General features: G+C 44.4%; 1 protein-coding gene across 1 annotated transcript; it reads right to left on the bottom strand.

Moving 5' to 3' along the window:
• Window positions 1–10,465: 10,465 nt before the first annotated feature.
• On the bottom strand, window positions 10,466–21,049 carry LOC306918334 (multidrug and toxin extrusion protein 1-like; the record flags this gene model as incomplete). The annotated part of the gene is made up of 13 exons (XM_079531220.1): window positions 20,953–21,049; window positions 18,211–18,279; window positions 17,441–17,589; window positions 17,009–17,051; window positions 16,870–16,914; window positions 16,095–16,192; window positions 15,445–15,542; window positions 14,311–14,492; window positions 13,809–13,917; window positions 12,722–12,797; window positions 12,391–12,460; window positions 11,964–12,096; window positions 10,466–10,716 (listed from the first exon to the last, which is right to left on the bottom strand). The coding sequence occupies exons 1-13, from the start codon at window positions 21,037–21,039 to the stop codon at window positions 10,466–10,468; spliced, it is 1,410 nt and encodes a 469-aa protein (XP_079387346.1). The 5' UTR covers window positions 21,040–21,049.
• Window positions 21,050–21,898: the final 849 nt, after the last annotated feature.

Genomic DNA, 21,898 nt, shown 5'->3' with positions numbered 1-21,898 from the left:
GTTAGCGTGACGCTAGCCGAGAAGCAAGACAACAAAGAGACGGCCATCCAGCGTTTGCATCGCTGACCCGTCATCGATCGCCGAGTCCAAGGACCAGCGACCGAAACCCGTAGGCTGCCGGAGGTAGCTGAAATCTGCGGGAATCATCCGCGCCGTATTGAGGTGACCTGGGTTGACTCGGGGAAGGATGCTAGTAGCGTAATCCTGCTGCTAAGGAGGTTGTGCCCTGGGTGCTAGGAAGCATCCGGTTTTGCCGACCTAAATAAAGAGTTTCAGTGCCCACATGAGTGCTTGTGCATTGGGGGGAATATCGCTGGAATTGTGTGTTGCAGAAAGGAAACTGTGCATTGACTTTGGGGGGGAATACCAGACCAAGCTAATTGTAAACAAGCAAGAAGCTAGCCACCTTCCCATTGACATTGCATTGTGCCTAGCAAACAACTAGCATTAGGCTAACGGTGGCTAACTTTGGCTAACTGACAGTAACGCTAATGCTAAGCTAAAGGAGGTTAACTCCAGTTGGATGTTGTTGGGGCTAGCCTAGCTAATGCTAACGCTAATAGCATAGGAGTTGGGGAGCTACCGCATTGTATGTTTCGCAGCACAACTGGCCGCCAGGGAGGAATGCCGGACCGGCCATCTTGAGAGACAAGGCTGGTGGGGGGGGCGAGCGAGAAGCCATTTCGTAACCATGACGACCTTAGCTGTGTTAAAGAAAGCGCGCGCATCGAGCCAATGCACGTTAACAAAGTTAACGACCAAAGTAAAAAGTACGGCTGCCTTTAAGTCCGAAAGTGAACTTAAGGCTTTACTGAAAGACATGGATATAGGTTTTGATGAACTTCTAACTTGTAGCATGGATTATAAAAGTGCATTGGAAGAGGCTGATGAAAACGCTGTAGACATAGCTGCTGTTAGTACGAAACTCGATGCCGCAAAGGCGTCCTATCTTTTGGCTCGGACAGAATTGCAGAAGAACTTATGGGAGCGGTTCATTGATGAGTCTGTGCAGCGCGCACTCAAGTGGGTGGCAGAGGCGGCAGATAGAGCCCATCCTGACCGTTACAAAGAAGAGCAGATTGACCTAAGTCTTATTTACGGGCTAGAGGGTGTAATTGATCAATCATTAACAGACGTGCAGACGTTATTAAACTCTTGGGAAGGCTGCATTTCTGACGGGAATTTGACCAAGGCATTAGCTGATGTATATACCTTGAAGGGGCGTAAGAGTGGCAACCTCCAGGATTTAAAGCACAAAGGCGGAATAATAATAGAAATTAAAGAGGAAATTAAACAAGAAAGTGTACCTCTCGCCGTTGACAATGGAGGAAAGAAGTCAGCCGGTAGCAAGCTGGCTGCTCAGCCTATGAAATTACCCCAATTCAATGGGGAACGCATGTCATACTTCAGATGGAAGAGACAGTGGCATAGAATTTATGCACTCTTTGACAATCCTGGATGGGGTGATGACATGCGTTACCAACTACTGATTGATTCCATTGATAAAAGGATAAATGATGAATTAAGGCTTGATTATTGCCAGACTTCAGATGAGGTCTACCAGAAATTAGAGCTCCACTATGGAAACGTAGGACAAATTGTTAAGGAGATTATAATGAAGTTGGAAAGTGTGCCCGCTGTAAGCAGTGGCCAACCAAAGGAGACATTAAATCTCGTTAGATTAATAGAGCAATCAGTTCTGGATCTAGCTGACCTTAATGCTAGCGACGTCATTCACAATCAACTCGTCCTTCACAATTTGGAGGCTAAATTGCCGCCAGAAATGCAAGAACGGTGGCTTGTGATGCGTTGTAATCCGAATAATAATATAGATAGCCAGAACAGGTTCCCGCATTTCATTGCCTTCTTACGCGAGCATACAAAGGTGCTCGTTGAACAAGAACAATTAAATGCAAAAGGCATAGGGACCAAATGAAGTGATCCGAGCTCACGTAGCCGTAATAATGACCGACAGAATGACAAGCCGGGGAACGGGGCGCGCGAGAAGCGTGCGTCGACAAGGGCTACGTTTAGCGGCGAAGAGGCGCGGGGTTCGTGCGTAATCTGCGGAGAGAGCGATCACTCAGGGGCACTGTTCCGTTGTAAAATATTCATGAAAGCTAACGTTGAAGGCCGGCGAGCGTATGCGAAGAAACATAAAGCATGCTTTAAGTGTTTATGTCTACATGACGGCCAATGCAGAGTGCGCACTGACAATTTCCTGTGTAGGTTAAGTGAGTGCAAAAAAGACGGCTCGTCGCCTCCTCATAATTTCAAGTTGTGCCCCAAAGCGCGTCCACGTAACGGGGATAGCACTAATAATAATAGTGACAGCGCGAGAGGGGGGGCTAGTAACGTGGGGAGGGACTCACGTGGGCCTACACATGAAATTGAACTTAAGCTTGCTGAGGCCGAGTTGACGCCAAAGCAACTAGCTATAGTGCGCAAAGCTTACACAAACAATACAGCCACGACAGGCTGCACTGAGGGCGGAGAGTTGCCTGCTCTGATGATGACGCTGGAAGTAACCACGAAAAGTGGTGATTGGGTGGGGGCTTTGATAGACCTCGCCTCTGATACAAATTATATCACCCACAAAGCTGCAGAAAGACTTGGGCTAAGAGGAAAACCTGTTACTCTGAGCGTGCAGGGTGTTGGGGGGATGAAAAAGACATTCAAGACGAAAAAATACTCCATTAAGTTGAAGACAATGGGGGAGAAGGGCTCTTCTCCACTGGACCATGACATGACTTGTTATGGTCTGGATGAGATTGCAAAGATCAATTGTCCAGTTAATCCTAGGCGCATTGCAGATCTTTTTCCGGGCACCGATCCGGAGGAGTTGCGACGTCCACTGGAAGTGGAAATACTTATCAGTGCGCGTGAGGGTCGTTTAGCCCCACAGCGGTTGGCTAGATGTGGAGATTTGGTACTTTGGTCGGGGATTTTGGGTAAGACGGTTAGCGGATGTCATCCGTCTCTATTCGACGCCAGTGAAATGATCACAGGACAGTGGGCGTCAACCCATTTTGCTCTTTCAATGAGAGGTGGAGCCGTTGAAATTAAGGCGGCTACCACTTGCCATACTGAGACCAGCGCGGCACTGTCTTGGTGGCGTTGGGACAGTATTGGGGCGGCATGCGATCCCCTGTGTGGGGGTTGTCGTTGTGGAAAATGCGCCCCTGGTGGAAAAGAGATGTCTCTCGCTGACGAGAGAGAAATGGAGATTGTCAAGAGGGGCCTGACTTTTAAGACAAGCGACGCTCACAGCGATGAGTCGCATTGGGACGCGAGCTATCCTTGGAAAGAGGACCCGTCTACTTTACCGAATAATAGAGCGGCGGTTGAGGCCACGTTCTTAAAGTCTGAGAAACGTCTCAGGCGAGATCCCGTGTGGTACCAGGCCTATGCTAGCCAGGTGCATGAGATGCTCAAAAGAGGTGCTGCTGTCAAGCTGTCTAAAGCTGCCATGGACATGTGGGACGGGGCTGTTTGGTGGATCAACCATCTTATGGCACCGAACCCACACTCAGTTTCCACGCCAGTTAGGATAGTCTGGGACAGTAGTCAAGAATTCCGGGGCGTGAGTTTGAACAGTATCCTGCTAAAGGGGCCCGATGTTTTGAACCCGATCCGAGCAGTGTTGCTGCGTTTCAGGGAAGGGGAACACGCCGCCATCGGCGACGTAAGCAAAATGTACCACTCCGTTTGGCTAGAAGAGCGGGAGGTACATTTGCACCGGTTCCTATGGAGGGACTCAGTTGACAGCAAGATTGAAGACTATGCAGTTGTACGGGTCAATATGGGAGACCGTCCAGCGGGTAGCATAGCTCAAATAGCGATGCGCGAGACAGCGTATCTACCTCAGTTCACCCACATGGTTGACGAGAGGGACGTAATCGTGGAGAACGCTTACGTAGACGACATTTTTCTATCTCACAACTGCCCCCAGAGGCTGGAGAAGGTACTGGCGGGGGTTAAAACCGGGGGGTTTCACCTAAAGCCCTGGGTACGGTCAGGCCAAAGTGGGAGGGAAGGAGATGGAGAAATGAAACCAGAGACTATGTTGTTGCCGAATCAGATGAGAGAAGAGGACAATAAGGCTCTGGGGGTTGGTTACCATGTGAAGGAGGACAGCCTCTTCATCATGGTTGCCATAAACTTTTCAGAAAAGAAAAAAGTGCGAAGCGAGGAAAACCTTGCTCTGGAGGAGGTGGCGGAGAAAACGCCAAATCCTCTGACTCGGCGTATGTTGCTGAGTCAAGTAGCGGGGCTGTATGATCCCATTGGCCTTGTGACGCCTCTGAAACAGAAAGGCGTTATTCTAGTCAGGAGGGCGTTCCAAGAGGCGGGGTCACTGACCAAAGACACTTGGGATCAACCGTGAAAGCGGTTGAACTTTTTGAGGAATACGCAAAGCTGAGTGCGATCACGTTCCCCAGGTGTATCACTCCGCCCGGATGGGTGGGGGAACCCTGGGGCATCACCTTCTCCGACGGGAGCTCAGAGTCCTACGGAGCGGTGCTCTACCTGCGGTGGGAAACTGCTAGCGGGGTGGAGACTCGTCTGGTGGAGTCAAAAGCCAAGTTGGCTCCTCTAGACCAAAAGGGCGATGCAGTGAAGGCTGAAATCTGCGGTGCTGTCTTTGCCGCACGACTGAAAGGGTACGTGCTGAAGCATAGCAGGCTGACAATCGAGAAGTGGTATCACTTTGTCGACAGCCAGACAGTGCTGGGTGCCATTCAAAGGGACAGTTATGGGTTCCAAACGTTCTTCGCTAATAGGGTTGGGGAAATCCAGAAGGCGGGGCCTGTGACTGACTGGTGGTGGGTTCCCAGGGTGGAAAATGTAGCTGATCTAGTCACGAGGGGGGGTTCTCCTGAGCAATTAGACAGTGATTCCCTGTGGCAAAAGGGACCAGAGTTCCTAGCCAGACCAGTCGACCAGTGGCCTATGAAGTCTGCTGCTGAGGTGGCTGCTTCATCGCGGGAAATCGTGAGTACATTGCAGAGAAAAGTATTCAAAATTAAAGCATTCTCTGCTGCTGTTACTAGATCCCAAACTAAGAACCAGGGGTCCGCGCCACTGCCAGACAGTGGCGGGTCCTCACCAGTCAGTGGCAGATCTTCACCAGACAATGGGGGGTCTCCAGCGGTCAGCAGGGGTCCTTCACCAGTCAGTGATGGGGGTTCTGTGGCAGCATCTAATCTAATCTAATCTAATCTAATCGAAACTGAACAGCTGTGGGGGTCAGGCCTTGTGAACCAAATGGACTTGGCTAGATGCAGCACACTGTCAAAACTCTGCGGGGCAGTTGGCTACGTCCGCAGAGTGTTGCACGGCCACGGAGGCTTATTCAATTCCGGCAGTCGTGTACAGTGGGGGGCGGTGCTCTCTGTCGGAGAGCGGGACACAGCATTTAAGGAGCTGTGCCTTGCCGCCCAAGAGGGAATTTCTTTCCCGACAACGACACTAAACCGTGTAGTTGTAGTTAGTAAGAACGACAAGACAGGTCTCTTGCTATGCCGAGGCCGGGTTCAGACCGTTGACCAAGAAAGCCAGGGCGTGCCCATCATTCCTTACGAGGCACGACTCAGCACACTACTGTGTGAGGAGGCTCATCGTGCAAACCACGAGGGCGTGGCTGGGACACTCCTGCGAGTCAGGAAGAAAGCCTGGGTGGTTCAGGGGCCAAGGGTCGCACGTAAGGTGATCGACTCTTGCCTGTTTTGTCGCAAACGGGGGGCTAAGCTATCCAGTCAAGTGATGGCTAATCTTCCTACAGTGCGCACAAGTCCAGCAGCTCCGTTCGAGTACACAGGGAGGAGATCCAGCATCTGGCGTCGTGGTGTGCTGATAACAACCTGGCGTTGAACACCAAGAAGACCAAGGAGCTCATAGTGGACTTCAGGAGGACTAGGGCTGTCACTCACGCTCCCATTCAGATCAACGGAGCAGAGGTCGAACGGGTCCCCAATTTTAAATTCCTGGGGGTCCACATCTCTGAGGACCTCTCCTGGACCCTCAACACCGCGTCTCTGGTCAAGAAGGCCCACCAGCGTCTCTTCTTCTTGAGGAGACTGAGGAAAGCACACCTATCTCCGCAGATACTGGGGAATTTCTATCGCTGTGCCATCGAGAGCATCCTCACGTACTGCACCACGGTCTGGTACGGAAACTGTACAGCCTCTGACCGGAAGGCACTGCAGAGGGTGGTGAAAACTGCCCAACGCATCACCGGAACATCTCTCCCTGTCATTAAGTCCATCTATGACAGACGGTGCCTGAGGAAGGCTCATAGCATCATAAAAGACCCCTCTCACCCCAACCACAGTCTGTTTGACCTCCTCCCCTCTGGGAGACGTTATAGGAACCTTGGTTCCAAGTCCAGCAGACTTAGGAACAGCTTCTTCCCCTCCACTTTCATCTACCTAAACTCCTCATCCACTCATCTCCCCCCTCCAGTGTCAGCCCCCAACCCATCCACCATCCCTGTCGTATCCGAGACTCTGGACTCATCCTAGTCTTGCACTTTGTGGACTCGTGTGATATGGCCACTGGACTTGTGGAATATGGTCTCTGGACCTTAGTTTAGCACTTTGTGCATTGGGCCACGTGCAAAAGGGCTACGTGCAATATGGACAGATCATGTTTTTTTCTCTTCCTCTCATATCCTTATTTATTTATTTATTTAAATGACTACTGCTCAGCCCATTACTGTTACTACTGTACTACTGTAATTAATGTATCCTCCTCTTTACTGACATGTTTGCACTATTGGTGAGATGCGAAAATACTTTTCGCTGTGCTGTACTTGTACTGTACATTGACAATAAATTGAATCTCATCTCATCTCATCTCAACGCTGGATTTGTTCGGTCCTTACACTGTCAGGGGCACTGTGAAGCGACGCATTAAGTGAAAAGTCTGGGGCGTGGTCTTCAGTTGCATGGCGGCCTTTCTGCAGACCTACCAGCGATTCACTGCTCTGAGAGGCCTTCCAAAAAAGTTGTGGTCTGATCAGGGTACGAACTTTGTTGGCGCGAGACCAGCATTGGAGGATCTATACAAGTTCCTAGGGGACATTGACAAGGAGCAGATCCAGCAAAGAGCAGCAGTTGCAGGGACCGACTGGGCATGGGAGTTTAGCCCAGCGGACTCACCGCATCGGAAAGGGGCGGCCGAAGCTGCCGTCCATGTTCTGAAAAGGGCGTTGAGCAGCGTCGGCGACACCGATGATCTGTCGGCGTTGGAGTTCCAGACTCTACTCTACCTTGCTGCTAACCTGGCCAACGAAAGACCCATCGGAGCCAGAACTCAAGTCGACGAGGATTCCGTGGACATCATCACTCCCAACTCTCTGCTGTTGGGGCGGGCAGGGCCCAGGGGAGACATCCTGGGCTTTGACTTCCCTAGCTACCCGTACAGTCGTCTTCGGGCGGTCCAGCGCGAGGTGGACAAGTTCTGGAAGCGGTGGAGCCAGTTGGCGGGCCCTCTTCATCCGAGAGAAATGGCACGTTCCAGCACGGAATGTGGCCGTCGGCGACCTGGTGTGCTCTACGAGGTCGATTCCGGATGGGTCGTGTCGTGGAGGTGAATCCAGATAACCAGGGTGTCGTCAGGGACGTAAAGGTGCGGACATGTCCAAGTCTGCCCATCAGTTGGTCGCAGGTGTTGAAAGACGTGGTGGCATGGCCATCCGTCATCCTCCATCGTGATGTGCGGCGGCTGGTTGTCCTAATCCCGGTTGAAGATCAGTAAATTAGACTAGAAAGTCCTCTTGAGAAATACCCTAACGAACTCTTCCATATGCATGCTGCGCGAGTAAGACTAGTCAGTGGGTATTTACTTGAGGCAGCTGGGTGATGGGGCATACTTGTCACTCAGTAAGGAGCAAAGCGGTGGTGCCTACCTCCTACAGTCAGATTGAGATCAAAATTAATTCAGTGCATGAAAGTAAACTAGGTTTATTATTTCATAAGTTCAGCTGGTGAGTGCCATCCGGAGGCGTTCATCAATTAGAAGCATGATTGATATACTTATTTCTTATTTTCGTTTGAATGTTTTTGTTTGCAAATGATTGTGGGGAATCTATTTAGCCTACTGGGTTTATTTTAAACCGTAGCCTAAAAGTGGGAGGTGTCGAGTTTATTCCGTGAGTGGGATCATTATAATATTAAGTGCCGGCCCAGCTTATATTTGTAACTTCATGTTTGTGTCATTTATGTATAGATGTTGGTGCTATTAAGTTCACTGCCTATACAGTAAATACTCTGTGTTATATAAGAACAGAGATCCTCTTATCAACCAATTACAGTATGTCTCAGGGATGTAGATATTAATACAGCTAATTGGGGGATAAATGTGTGACCAATACTATATACTATGTGGAATGTGCAAGGTCATACTACACATGGTATGGGGGTAGGAAGTGTCGGGTGACAGAGGAAGAGGCGAGCTATGCACAGGGCAGGATGTGTAGAACGTGTTTTCATTCATTCTTTCAGTACGATGTAACAGACGGGATGACGCGTTTAAGTAAGTCCTTGTAATGTGTTATATGTTCGTTAAATGCTCTAAATTCAGTCATAAATGATGCATCTATGCAGTCGCTATATCTGTGAATTAATAGTATGTATCTTGTGTTTCTTTTGTGTTTTCAGTTACTACCACTAAACGCCACAGTCTCTGATTCCTTTGTAATGACCAGATTAAGGGCAATCAATGCTATTGTACTAGATCTAAACACGGGCCAGACAAGGCAAATAAGGCTTTATACTGTACACAAGTTTAGTAGAAGTATGTTTGTACGTGTGTGAGTGTGTTATGAGATAATAGTAATAAAATGGCCAAAATCAAGTGATTGTTGGCGGGCATTATTGCAACGTCGAGGCTATGTATGTTTGAGTAATATAAATGTTACAATTGGTGTGTGTTAAATCACAATTACCAGACCGTTTGTTATAACTCCTTTGCGGAGGGTTGATTCAGTAATTAAGCAAAGCTATGAAACAGCAAAGTTTAGTTATATCCGTACAATGTCACATGCTACTTAAAAGCATAAGGAAAGCCTGACATGTTTGACAATTTTGCCTGCCATAGGATGTTAATGGTAGGGTCACAGGAAACCCCTATAAAAAACGTTCTCAATACTGACAGCTGGTCAGCAAGTGGATTCATAAATGTATGTATATAGACAATATTTAGGGCAATAAAAAAAGACCATATACCAAATTTCCCTGAGCCAGGCCTAAACCGGACCGCATACCAAAAGTCTGTTCAGGACAAAGCAATTTCAATTTGGAAGAAAATAATGGTCTAAATTTGAGGGCAACAGCAAGACAAAAGGTTTTCAGCTTTATTATATATATATATATATATATGTACATATTTTTTTTTTAAGATTTGTAATGCATTTTCAACTTGAAATGAGACATTCTGCACAATGAGTAGGCTACTTTTACCCAGTACTACTTGTACCTGATGATGCTGATACTTTTGCACTTTAATTTACTCAAGTACATTTTGAACTCGGGACTTGTACTTGTAACAGAGTATTTGATATACTGCAATGCATAATGTATAATTACTACTTAAGTAAAACATGTGAGTACTACTTCAACTTCCATCACAAACACGTGTCAAATAAAGACATCTGGCGTCTCAATTCAACGATGTAAATCAGCAAAAGCACCTGCTGCATGCAGTCCCACATGGATGAACTCACACAGAGGTTGATTTCAATCAGGCTCATTCTGGTCATAACATCTACACTGTAACTAGATGCACTCTCTCGAGATGCCAACTTGCGCCTTGCACACAACTTGTGCGCAAGCAGAGTTGAAGTGGGCCATGAAGTGCGCTCACCACTGCTGGTGTTGGACACACTACAGCTCACCCATTCTTGATAATTGGGATATATCATGTCCTACCAAAACAAAATCAAATTATGACTTATACTAGTACTAGTCCATACCTGTTTGGGGATATGACGATATTCTTTTTTGTCTTTCTTTTGCTGCGACGAATTTGGTTGAGTGCATTGTGAGTACATGTCATGCTCCTCTAACAACCCCTGACCCTCCATACAATGCATTCCATACATTACATAGGGCTGGACCAAACATGGACGTATGACATCATCAACCTGCGACGGGAGCAGTCCCTATTGAGTGAAAGATTCTCTATATATGAAATAAATAAAATATTGGTGTTTTTATTTTGTAATTTTTGTTATAGAGGGCAAGTATAGTGTTTTAAGGCATATTTGTCTTATTAGCCATGCAGGGATCCTTTTAAGTATATAGAATTCACAATTCCAAAACACATTTCAACTATACATCAGGCATTTTCTTTGTATATTTTAAACACTGCTATGAAGTGAATATTTCCGTTGTTCAGTGTAGGACGTCCTGGGAAGAACTGTCTGTTGGACCATCAGCGACGTGTCGCTGTGTGAGGTCCCTCACTGATGCCGCCGGGTGACCAGCTCATCGACAAAGATGCCAGCAGCGAGGACGAGGAGCATGACCCCGAGAATCAGGCCACGCCGTACCACCAGCTGTCTGCATGACAGAGCCACCCTCACTGTAGTGGCAGCTGCCACATCCTCACCCTGACCCGAATCAAGCGCTCCTGAGACCACGTCCGCCTTCTGAGAGGTCAGAGAACCAGATCCAGTGCCCAGCACCTCCTCCAGGGGTATGAGAGAAGACCCTGATTGGGGGAGATGAAGAGATGGGGAACAAAAAAGGTGTCATGAGAGTGAAGCTTCCCAGTGTCAAGAGGCCATTATTTGGGGTCGACCGCTGTTGATCCGAGCGTGGTTTGATAGCTCAAACATGAGATGCTGGTTCAGCTATCAGAAGTGTTACAGCACACGGAGTCTTATTTTTGCTGTGAACTGTGAATAACGTTTTTTTTTTAAATCCACAAAAATATCAAGTTTGTTCAGAGATGTGTCAGGATTCGGAATAGGAAATTGGAGTTAGCTTACTTTTTCCCCCGATTCCAAACATCTCTTTCCTCTCTGTGATTGGGGCTCCTGCTCTCTCCAATGCCTAATTACGGTACAATATGTAAAGTACGTCAAATTGTCAGTCCAAAAGCATCTCATCCAAGTATAAGTTGACAAAATAAAGATAATGTAATGTAATGAAAATAAAATAAAACCTATGAGTCATGACATTTATCCATGGACATAGATGTAGGCCTGACACCTACCTCTGTAGTGGCCTTTTTCCAGTCCAGTTTACATAGGTAAACTATTAAAAATATGGACATCAATATGACAGAGGTGAAAAGTCCCAACCACAGCCCTGCAACACATAGGGAACCGATAAGGACAGAATAATTGACTCTAGTACAGTGACTCTCAGCATGTGCACTCTCTCCAAGCACGGCTGTACTGACACACTACTGTCTGTTTCTACTGTAGGACTGTGCATAATAACTGACATTTTATGAGACCTGTTCACATTTGTGTATCTTGGCTAGCTGTAAAGTGCAATCCATCTCTTTTAACTTTTCTAGTCCCAGGTCATTATTAGTTCTAGTAGTAACAGCTGGGTCCACATGTAATCAGTTGAGAACCACAGTTATGGCTAGTTTATAAGCACAGCCCTTTCGACAAGACAAGCAAAGCAATGAGTCATGAAATATAAATTAGCCTTTACTTATTGTAGTGGTTCTCAAACATACTGTATGCATGTCAGGGATCCCCGATATGGACTCCCTTTTGAAAATAGTTTGTGCCAAGGACCAACAGGAAGATTTGTCAACATTTTCCAAATATAACAGCTCAAGCTTGTAGATTTTCGAATAGCCAAAAAAATAAAATAACTTTTTAAACTGTTCCTCATTTTGCTGGGGATCTCCCCAATGACCCATCTGGGGGTCCCCCTTGAGAACCAGTGACTTATTGGTCCTCGGCTATTATACACCGTTCATCTCTTTCTTCTCACCTACAATGCCCATTTTGACTGGGAACATTAGGGCCACTCCAATGGGGAAGCCGATGAAATAGAAACCGATGAAGTAAGCCAGTGCACCGACAATCTGCTTCCCTGCTCCTCTAACAACCCCTCCAGCCACAGCCTGTGAAGATTGAATACACCTGATTCCAAATGCCTCTGGAATTTGCCCAACATAAGGATGCTAGGGTCAATGTGGTTTACATCCATTTTAAATTAAGGTGTTGCATTGTGATATTGTCAAACATAAATAAATATATATCTCTCAGACTGCATTTCCTTTTGGGAATCCGGTCTGACCAGAAGCAGGTATAAAACTATAGTCCGCACTGATTGTCCAGAAATTGAACCCTGTACATGACCTTGCAAAGTGGGCTAGAAATAAAACAAGGCATTTTAAAATTGGTATGTCCCTCACCGCAACGGCATCAGACAGATGGATAAAACCATACATTATCATGACATCAGCAACCCTCGTAACGACATCTCTGAAAGAAAAGCAAAGACATTAACATCTTAAAATATATACACATATGTTTTAGAAAATATGAGGGAACATACACTAAAAGGGGAAAATATAGCTTAAATGTTTTTTGCGCAAATATTAGGTCAAGGTAATTAGTTAGTGTAGAACAAAAACACAAGGGGGCCTATTATAGGGCCTTGGGGAATTCTGTTCAACTAAGTATAGTATACAGTATAGGATTAAGTGGTTAAGAGACATCAAAGTACCATAAGAATGTACTCACTTCTCTCGGGTGAAAATATATCCTATAACGTCTTTAGTGACTCCAAGAACGATCCCGACACAACATGAGACTATAACTGAATTGGGGAAAAGAACCACTCTATTATAGTTGGCCGAAGCATGGAAGAATACTTACTGTACAACTGAGACTCTAAACAAGGAATTAGAGGACATCCTTTGCCAATAGAATTGTGATGTAATAATAAAGCAATAAACCACAAGAGGTCTCAGGTTACCGTGTATTTTATAATGGCTGAGAGGCATGGTGAGACACGTCTATCCATTCCGTTATTAATGAGTACCACAGACGAAAAACAGTCTAAGTCCAAATTTCAGACTGACCCCTCCACGAAAAGGCCTCGTTGTCCTGAACCCTTATCTATCATTTATATATTATGGATCAATAGTGTGGACTTAGACTGTTATTCGTCTGTGGTACTCATTTGTCTATCATCTGTCCTCTGTCCATCATCTGTTCACTAATGTTACTCCGTCTTTGTTTTGTTGTAGTGCATGTTCTGCCTGTGACATTGCTGATCTATGCTGCTATGATCTATCTATGCTCTGGTCTAGCGACTCACCTGTCAATCATTTGGTCCCAGCTGTACTTCATGAGTGATTGAGTGATTAGTGTCAGAGGAGCTGTGGCCAGCAGCTGAAACAGTTGTGTTCCCCTTTTGTTGCTCTGTTATTCTTTAGGTAAGTTTCAGATGGGCTGGTCGTAAGTATTCTTTTGGAGTTTGTTTAGTTTTCTTCTTTTGTTTTTGTAGTTTATGGGGTGTCTGGGGACTCTGACATGCACATAGTGCATAGCTCCCCCACTTATTAGTTTGACCAGCCCATATTTTTGTTTGTTTGTTTGTTTTTGTTTGATGCTTAGTTAGGTCTTTAGTTTATCTTGGTTATTGATTTTGGCATTTATTCATTTAGTCATTCATTCTGTTCACTCAGTGCTTTTTGTGTTGTACATTAGATCATTCCTTCAGTCATTCATCCAGTTCTGGTTTTGTGGTGTTCAGTAGTCTTTTCTATGCCCGATTCCAATTTTAAATAAACTTGTAATATTTCATTGATGTAGTGATCCGTACTTGTACAGATGAAGGAGACCTTGGCAGACAGCTTGGCCTGTTCCGTGTTACCAGCACCAAGAGCATTCCCAACACGCACACTGGCTGCTACAGAGAATCCAAGTGGTAACTGTGGGAAAGGATGAGGTAAAAATGTTTACTGTAATAACATATAATAATGTAATAATACATGTAATTATTCCATTCTCTTTCAGACATCTTGAAACACTGTACAGTCCGTCTAAAACATATCTAAAATATTATATTTGTGAAACTATATTTCCATAGCCCAAAATGTGTTTCCAAATACATGTATTGTGTGCCATGTTGTGTAGGCCAACGTTTAAAAGAAAAATACTATTTATTGCTTCATTTTGTCTATTTCATGTTCATTGTGTCCATTTTCAGTATTTTTAGCAATACATTGTCTGCAAACTATATTTATGTACAGTACTACTTATACTGGAAAATGTATTTCTTCTCATCATAGATAAACATGACTGTATTGGATATTGAGAGTTACTTTGTAAGCAAGAGTTGCCAGCCCATACACAACAGCCTGAGCATCCAGCTCGGTTTCACTTATGATTCCAGCCAGGAAGCTTCCGATCTCATACAACCACCACTCCAGGCACAGCATCAACATGCTGGGGATGGCGATCCGCATGAATGGTCCCCAATCCTGAAGACATTCAGTTGACCACCCTAGGGGTCAGACGGTCATGGGTCACACCGGTAAACTGTATTATATTGTGTGACTTTACATACTGAAACGGTGCAGTCCAACAGAAGAGGACCCTCTGGATACTGTAACAGACAGTCAAATCAATTGTTCCCCATTCAACTGCATTACTGTGTGTGTGTGTGTGTGTGTGTGTGTGTGTGTGTGTGTGTGTGTGTGTGTGTGTGTGTGTGTGTGTGTGTGTGTGTGTGTGTGTGTGTGTGTGTGTGTGTGGGTACTGCAATATTGTTAGCATACGTGATGTCAGGCATGTGTCATGCTAAATAAATGGCATGATCAGTAACATTACAAAACAACCCACTGATTTTCCTCAGTATGGAATGGAATTGGAATGAACTCAGTCAAATATGAAATGCCAGCATATCACCTTTTGTAGAGAAGTGTAGAGTATGCCTGTTTAAACAATGTGAGTGAGGCAGCCAGCCAGCCAGCCAGCCACCATATTGACTATTATACAACTTGGTCACATATTAGATATTACACACTGGAATGTGACCAATGGTCAACGTATTCTTAGGCTTAGTACACACATAAAGAACAACTGTGCTGTGCTCTGCCTGTGTTTCATGGCCGCCCCAATGCTTTTCCAATGGAAGTCACGTGGTTTGACCAAACACTTGTGTTTGATTGCCCCTCGCCCCCCATCACACACAACTGTTTGGTCAAACCACAAGACTTCCATTGGAAAAGCATTGAGGCGGCCATGAAACACGGACCGCACAGAGCATGTTCGTCTGATATGTATATATACGAAGCCTCACATTATTAGTAGGTTGAATGCAGAGCAAGAGGCACTTAATAATCGTTGCTGCAATGGCAAACGACTAGAAACCTTTTAATAGCCTCAGAACTGTCTTGTGGTCTATGACGACTCGGATTGAATGAAAAATGATTTCAATGGGAGACACATCTCACCATCCCATGTGGCCTCGTGTAGCCTCCTCCAGCGGATGTAAACGTACAGGAACACAGCCAAGGAATACTGGGTGATAGCATTAGCTGCAGCAGATCCACTTCATCAGGGATGAAGAAGAGCAAAAAGGTTTAGTGGAGTGAGCGATGCACTCTGTGGCATTACAGGGACCCCACCACACACAGTGCAATCCTCCTGTTCATTTAAAAGCTGCAATGCTTATAGGATTTATCTCCTTGCAGGGATTCGAACGCAGGGCTTGACGGTAGTAGCAACATTAAACAAGGCTGTAAAAGGCTTGTCACATGACCTTTCTAACACTGGTTTCCTCAAGGTCCCCGAGGGGTTTCCAGGGGGTCCCAGCTGAATGATTGATATTTAGAAACGAAATGGATCCTTATGGGTTCATTCCATTTATAAGTGAAGGTACTGCACTGCATGACATAAACTGTACAGTAGGTGACTGTGTACTGTATGGGTATATGTTAGACAATGCATATAGGCCGTGTTCAAAATCACTCACTGCTCACTAGATATTGCATTGTGCAACAGCAACGACATAAATAACAGTGATCCGAGTAAGTCTGTGAAATGTGTTTGTTGTACTCTACAGAGAAATAAGTGAATGAGCCATAGAGGCTGTGAAACTTACGCAACACCCATGTCCATAGGATAGAGGAGGATATAGTTGATAAGTGCATTAAGGAGATTCCCCACAGCTCCAGTTATCACCTGAGGCCATATGATGCCCTGCAAACAAACACCCTGCTTTTAAGATCACAAGATTTCTTTCATTCTGTATTATAATTTTACCTTGCTTTTAATATTTATTTTATTACTTATTTTAACAGCTCAGTGGCTTTGTGGTTAGACTGTCTGCCTGAGATTGGCAGGTGGGGCCAAGAGTTCAATCTCCAACAGATTCATAGCAAAGACTATAACAAAGGTACCCAAGGCCTCCCTGCTAGGTTGTCAGCGTCAAGGGTTAATTTGGGGGTAAGTCCCTGTGACATACTAGCGTCATGTTCAGTGGTGTACTCGCTGCCTAACGTTACAGAAACAGGAGAAAGACTCCTGACCTCTGGGCCACATATGGCTCGGATTGGTTCCCAATACCACTTTCTCCTCTTTACAGCACATTGCCACATTCTAAACAGAGTGATTTGAATTAAAATAACATCCAGTCCAAGTCAACAGTACTGACTTTTCTTTTTAAGACAGCAGACAGATGTCTTACTGATGTTAGATGTATTACTATCCATATGTCAATTACTCAATTTACAATTTAGACATTTAGCAGACACTCTTAACCAGAGCGACTTACAGTAAGAAGGTAAAGCATCAAATGCAGGGAGACAGTGTAGTGCCTCTCAGTAAACCAAGAACGTAGCATGAGTCTAAAATGCTAAACAATATATGCACCACACCTGGTTTTGAAGATATCGCCCCTGCAGCTGATACATGAAGGCAGCCTGTAAAAGACAGCCACAAAATAGCAGGGTTGAATGGGCATGAACAAAACAAACCATGAAACCATTAGGTATACTGGGAGTGAACTCGACTCACTGGCAGAGCTGGCATGAAGATCATCACATACAGCTGGGCAAGTCTTTATGGCAGATGGACATGAAGGTAAGTTTTAATGACACTTGCAAATGAAAATGAATGACTTAATTAATTTAATGAGAGAAGCATTTTGGATCCATTTCTAAAATACTGAATTTCTTAAAGGTCTAAATGAAGAATTGGTGTTAAACTGTTTTCTATGATTATGTTATTTTTTAAATGAATTAGAAACGAATGGTTCGAAGTTTCGCTCGAAAACTCCTGCCGAAGTTCGAGTCCTAAAAACAGGGCTAGGGTACAGCTGTGTGTGTGTGTGTGTGTGTGTGTGTGCGTGCGTGTGCGTGCGTGCGCGTGCATGCGTGCGTGCGTGCGTGCGTGTGTGTGTGTGTGTGTGTGTGTGCGTGCGTGTGCGTGTGTGTAAGGAGGCCTGACCGGGCGACCTCAGGGCTCTGTCTGACTGCCAGCAGTATAGGCTGGGTGTTAATGAGGAGCGCCCAGCAGGGGAAACAGGCGAGCAGCAGAATGAGAACCCCTCTTTGGAGCAGCACTCCTACACGCTTCAGGTTGCCACTCCCATACATCTGCATGGAGGAAATGCATGCAGTACAGTCAGTCATGATGTAGTCTCGCGTAGCTATTCCACAATCTCCGAATGCTATACTATAGCCCCCATGAGCTGAGTAACGGAAGCTGCCATTTCCGTTAATTAATATTAACTCTTATATTAAATATATTTCTTTAGAGCTTATTTTTTTATTTCCTTTTCTGCTAAGCAACAAGCTATATATTCTTAGATGTTTTCTATTTATATTAGGATAAATGTGCGCGACTGTAAAGACGAAACGGAAGTGGCGAGGAGGCTCCACTTTCGCTTTATAGTATACTCATGACAGCTCTTCCGTTGGCCCAGACTGTATGATGAAGCGTTTGGAAATCGCGGAGGCAACAGTCTGGTAACGCGAGACTAGTCATAATTCATAATGGCACGTGGCAATTCATTTGTAGAACTTTTCAAATGACGCAAGATAATGATGTGAATTACTGTGGGTATAGGCCTATATGCTTCCATCAGTTACGTTGAAGCAATTCGATGTGTTATTTATTTGACATACCCAAAATAGGGATAGCAGGTTGAAAGTGGTATGGGCGTGATATTAAAGTGAGTGTGACAATTAATACAAGACTCAAGTATATTATATTACCTGAGATATTAGAGTATCACAGGCAGATGCCAAACCAGAGCCAATGGATATACCAGTGACGTTAATCACCTAGATTGAAATCAAACATTTTTAAACAGTAGAAATATATATACTGTGCAGGCACAATTAATGCATTCATTAATTCAAATTTTAGTCAGACTACATGTCTGCAATGCTTGGAGATGGACCTGTGTCCATGTTGGAGGGCTGACAACAAAAGGAAAGACTAGTTTATCATGGTCAAAATATGTTTCAACCCTGAAACACATGACCTATGATGGATCTGGTATGAGCATGGACACATGTATGTATCAGTCAAACCTATTTTCAGCTAGGTACACTGACTGCACACACTGACTGTGCACAGGACAAACTGTAAGTTGATACTGTGGTGACACACAGAAGAGTAAACTGCTTAGAGGTATTTACAATTAGGCTGTAAAAACGAAGCCTTTGTTAGAATGCTGTCAAACACCCCAGGGGGGTCGGGGGACAGTTCCTAATCATAGGGACAGCTCCTATCTCAAACTGCAAACTAACAGCTGTGTGTGTACAGGGGGCTTTCTGCTCTCTGTCGAAATGACATGATTCTACAATGTATTTGGGCTTTAATCATTTAGACTGGTTAACAATACAGTTTGAACTATTTCATTACATGTGTTAAATAATGTTCTGCATACTTCATATATAGTATAGATATTGAATTAGTATATCGGTATAACACATATAGTTCGTTACATGAGCCAGTTGCCATGTGTCCCTCCTCCTCTCACAGGATTTTCCTGTGAAGGAAACATTCTGATTGGCTCCCATAAAGCGGAGGTAGCCTGTTTGTTTCCATGGAGGCGGGATCTTGAAGTTAGTAAATACTGCGATGCTGTGAACTTCTCTGTGTTCACATGAGATCAGCCTATACGATGTGACTCCTGAATGCCACGGGGCCTTCTGCCCGTGGTTGCCTTGTACTGAGTGATTCTGTTCAATAAAACTGATCAGATTCTGTGACGACTAGAACCTCGCTTGCCTCCTTTCTTCAACTCAACCATCACTGCTACAAAGACACAATGGGTCACTTGGTGCATAAAATATACATCACCTACACATTACGTTTGCACTCAAAAGGATACAATGGAAATAAGCTCTTAAACCTGTATGTGTTCAATCCTTTTCACAGATATACAAATGTATCTCTGCTGTAGGGGCAGAAACCAGCTAACTCCAAAATGTCAATTTGTCAGGAAATTAAAACCTTATATTTTTAAAACAAATACTGCCTCATTAAATGTGGTATTGTGGGCCTGGGCCGTGGCTCAGCGGGCTATAAAAAATATAAAATAAAGGTGAAAGCCACAAAAAAAAGTGCTATTGTGACTTTATATATTGTCAGATACTTGCACGAGAGGGGGAGATTTGATTGATTGATTGAATAGTTTATTGAACATCAATACAGTCAAATACATCAAATACAGTCAAAAGGGATAGCTGCACCAAAAAAGTTTCCATTCAGGCCCTATGAAATCAATTCATAGACATGACATGAATAATAACAAAATTCAATATCATCAATACCAACAAAACATCTATATAATTTCAGGAAAAAATATGTACATTATGTACAGAGTGGGGAGGGGGAAGGATCATTTCCTCTCCATTGGGCCTGCTGAACGGTGGATTTTCAGTTTTAAAAGACGTAAATGATCTGCATTATTTGAGGGAGGGGTCAGGGCATTCCATGCCTGGGTGGCTGTGTTGTAGAAGGAGAATTTTTTTTTTTTGAAAGAGGGTGGTACCAGATCGCTGTTCAAGCTCCCTCTGTGGCTGTCACTGTGGCTGTCACTCACTTTTTTTAGGTAGTTAGTCAGGTACAGTATGCAGATACTGAGGGCATTGAGGGCAAGGCTGCATTTACAATTTTGAATGTCAAACCCATTTTCAATTGCTTAACTCTGTCTTCTACCCGGAGCGAGTTTAGACTAGCAAAATAGGTTGGAAAGAGGTGGGTCGTGGAATTAGTACATTTTGGGAGGTCTCTGAAGCTTAGTCTTTAAGTGACATTGTGATGCTGGAGAACCAAGAGGTGAAAGCATAGTCAAAGGAGGGCTGAATTAGAGCTCCCGCTAGAGTTTTGAGACTTTTGTTGACAAAAGAGGAAATTATTTTATGCTTCCCCAAGGAAGCATACTTCCTTGGGGAAGTATGCTTCCTTGGGGAACCCCACAGTTCACTGGGAGGGACGACGAGAACATGGTTTCATTGATGTCAACCACTTGTTTTCTTCCTTCCAGGTAGGATTTCTTCCAGTGTATTGATGTGCTATCAAATCCGAGAGGGGTGGTATTAGCTGATTTAGCAGATCCAGTGTCCAATGGAGTTAGTTGGTTTAGTCAGAAGCAGTTTTTCATTGGTTCAATATTTTGGTTTCAATATTTTTTAACCAACACACACAAAAAAGCATTGGTGTTCAAAAGCATTGATTTATGAAAATAATTGAGTTAGCTGGTTTCTGCCAGACACTGACGATATGTTCTTGTACTGTATGCATTGTACTGTATGCATTGTTGGCAATAAAAACATGTACCAATGAATGAATTTGTATCTTTTGTCCCTACATACAACTCAGAAATATGCTGCTGATCTTCCACAATGAGAATGAGAAGGGTGGAATTCCACCCTCTAAACATTCCACAATGAGAGGTCTTTACAGGAACAGATGTTATTAGACTGTATACTGAGTTTCCTTACAGCGATTGCCATTGCCACACCTCCAAGCTCTATCTTGCCCAGGTGTCCACAGAATACCATGCTGATGAAACCCACCAGAAACATCATCAACTCTGAGACCACCTGAAATACAAAAAGAAACTCAATGACAATTCTAAACCATGTTATCCTTCTTTATCTTATCATTCCATCTAATTTTTCAGTATCTTATCAAAAAGTATCACAATGCATGGTAGCATGGTTCATTATACACAGAAAACATACTTTCTTAAATGCTGTATATATATATATATAGCATCATCAATCAATTCCATTCTGTGTACCACAGAGAACGTTTATACACAATGACAAATTTGACAATGGTTCCTTCTGGCACTATAATGGTTAAGCATAATTTGATGTGTAATGATCATAAGTTATGTTTGTGAACTTCTCTAGATCAAAGAGTTATGCCTGACAGAAAACAGAAAACACAACACAAGTACAGTTTATGCCATGCCAGAGTTATGACAGAATCGAATGTTCTTTTGTCTATTCGGTCCAGTTAAGGATACAGTCTGAGCCTTAAAACTTGGCAAAACATCTTCAGTTATACTCATTGACAAATCAAGAACGTGTGTGGGGCTAAGACACAATGTAACACATCGTTTCTGCTGTTGGTACGGGAGAGGCTTGTGAATGTTGTTTAAGGGACACAAACAGCAAATTCGACACACGCGTTCCACACCCCCGCAGGGAGTGCAGTGCCCGGTATCGAGTCGGTCGGACCCACGGTTCTCCAGAACCACCACAAAGGGCTCTGGTCAGGCTCTGCCAGTGGGCCTAATCAGCCTAAATCCCCTCACCTGTGCAATTTCCAGCCTCTGCCTCAGCCAATTGATTGACACGGCAACCCCACACCTGCCAATTGATTACTTAACCAGTCCACTTTTCAGTCTATTGCTTGCTGTAAATACTGCTGAAATGC

This window comes from Electrona antarctica (assembly GCF_951216825.1).
Source record: "Electrona antarctica genome assembly, contig: scaffold_159, whole genome shotgun sequence".
In the NCBI taxonomy this organism is placed as follows: domain Eukaryota; kingdom Metazoa; phylum Chordata; class Actinopteri; order Myctophiformes; family Myctophidae; genus Electrona; species Electrona antarctica.
This window is presented reverse-complemented; position numbering and strand designations above follow the sequence as displayed.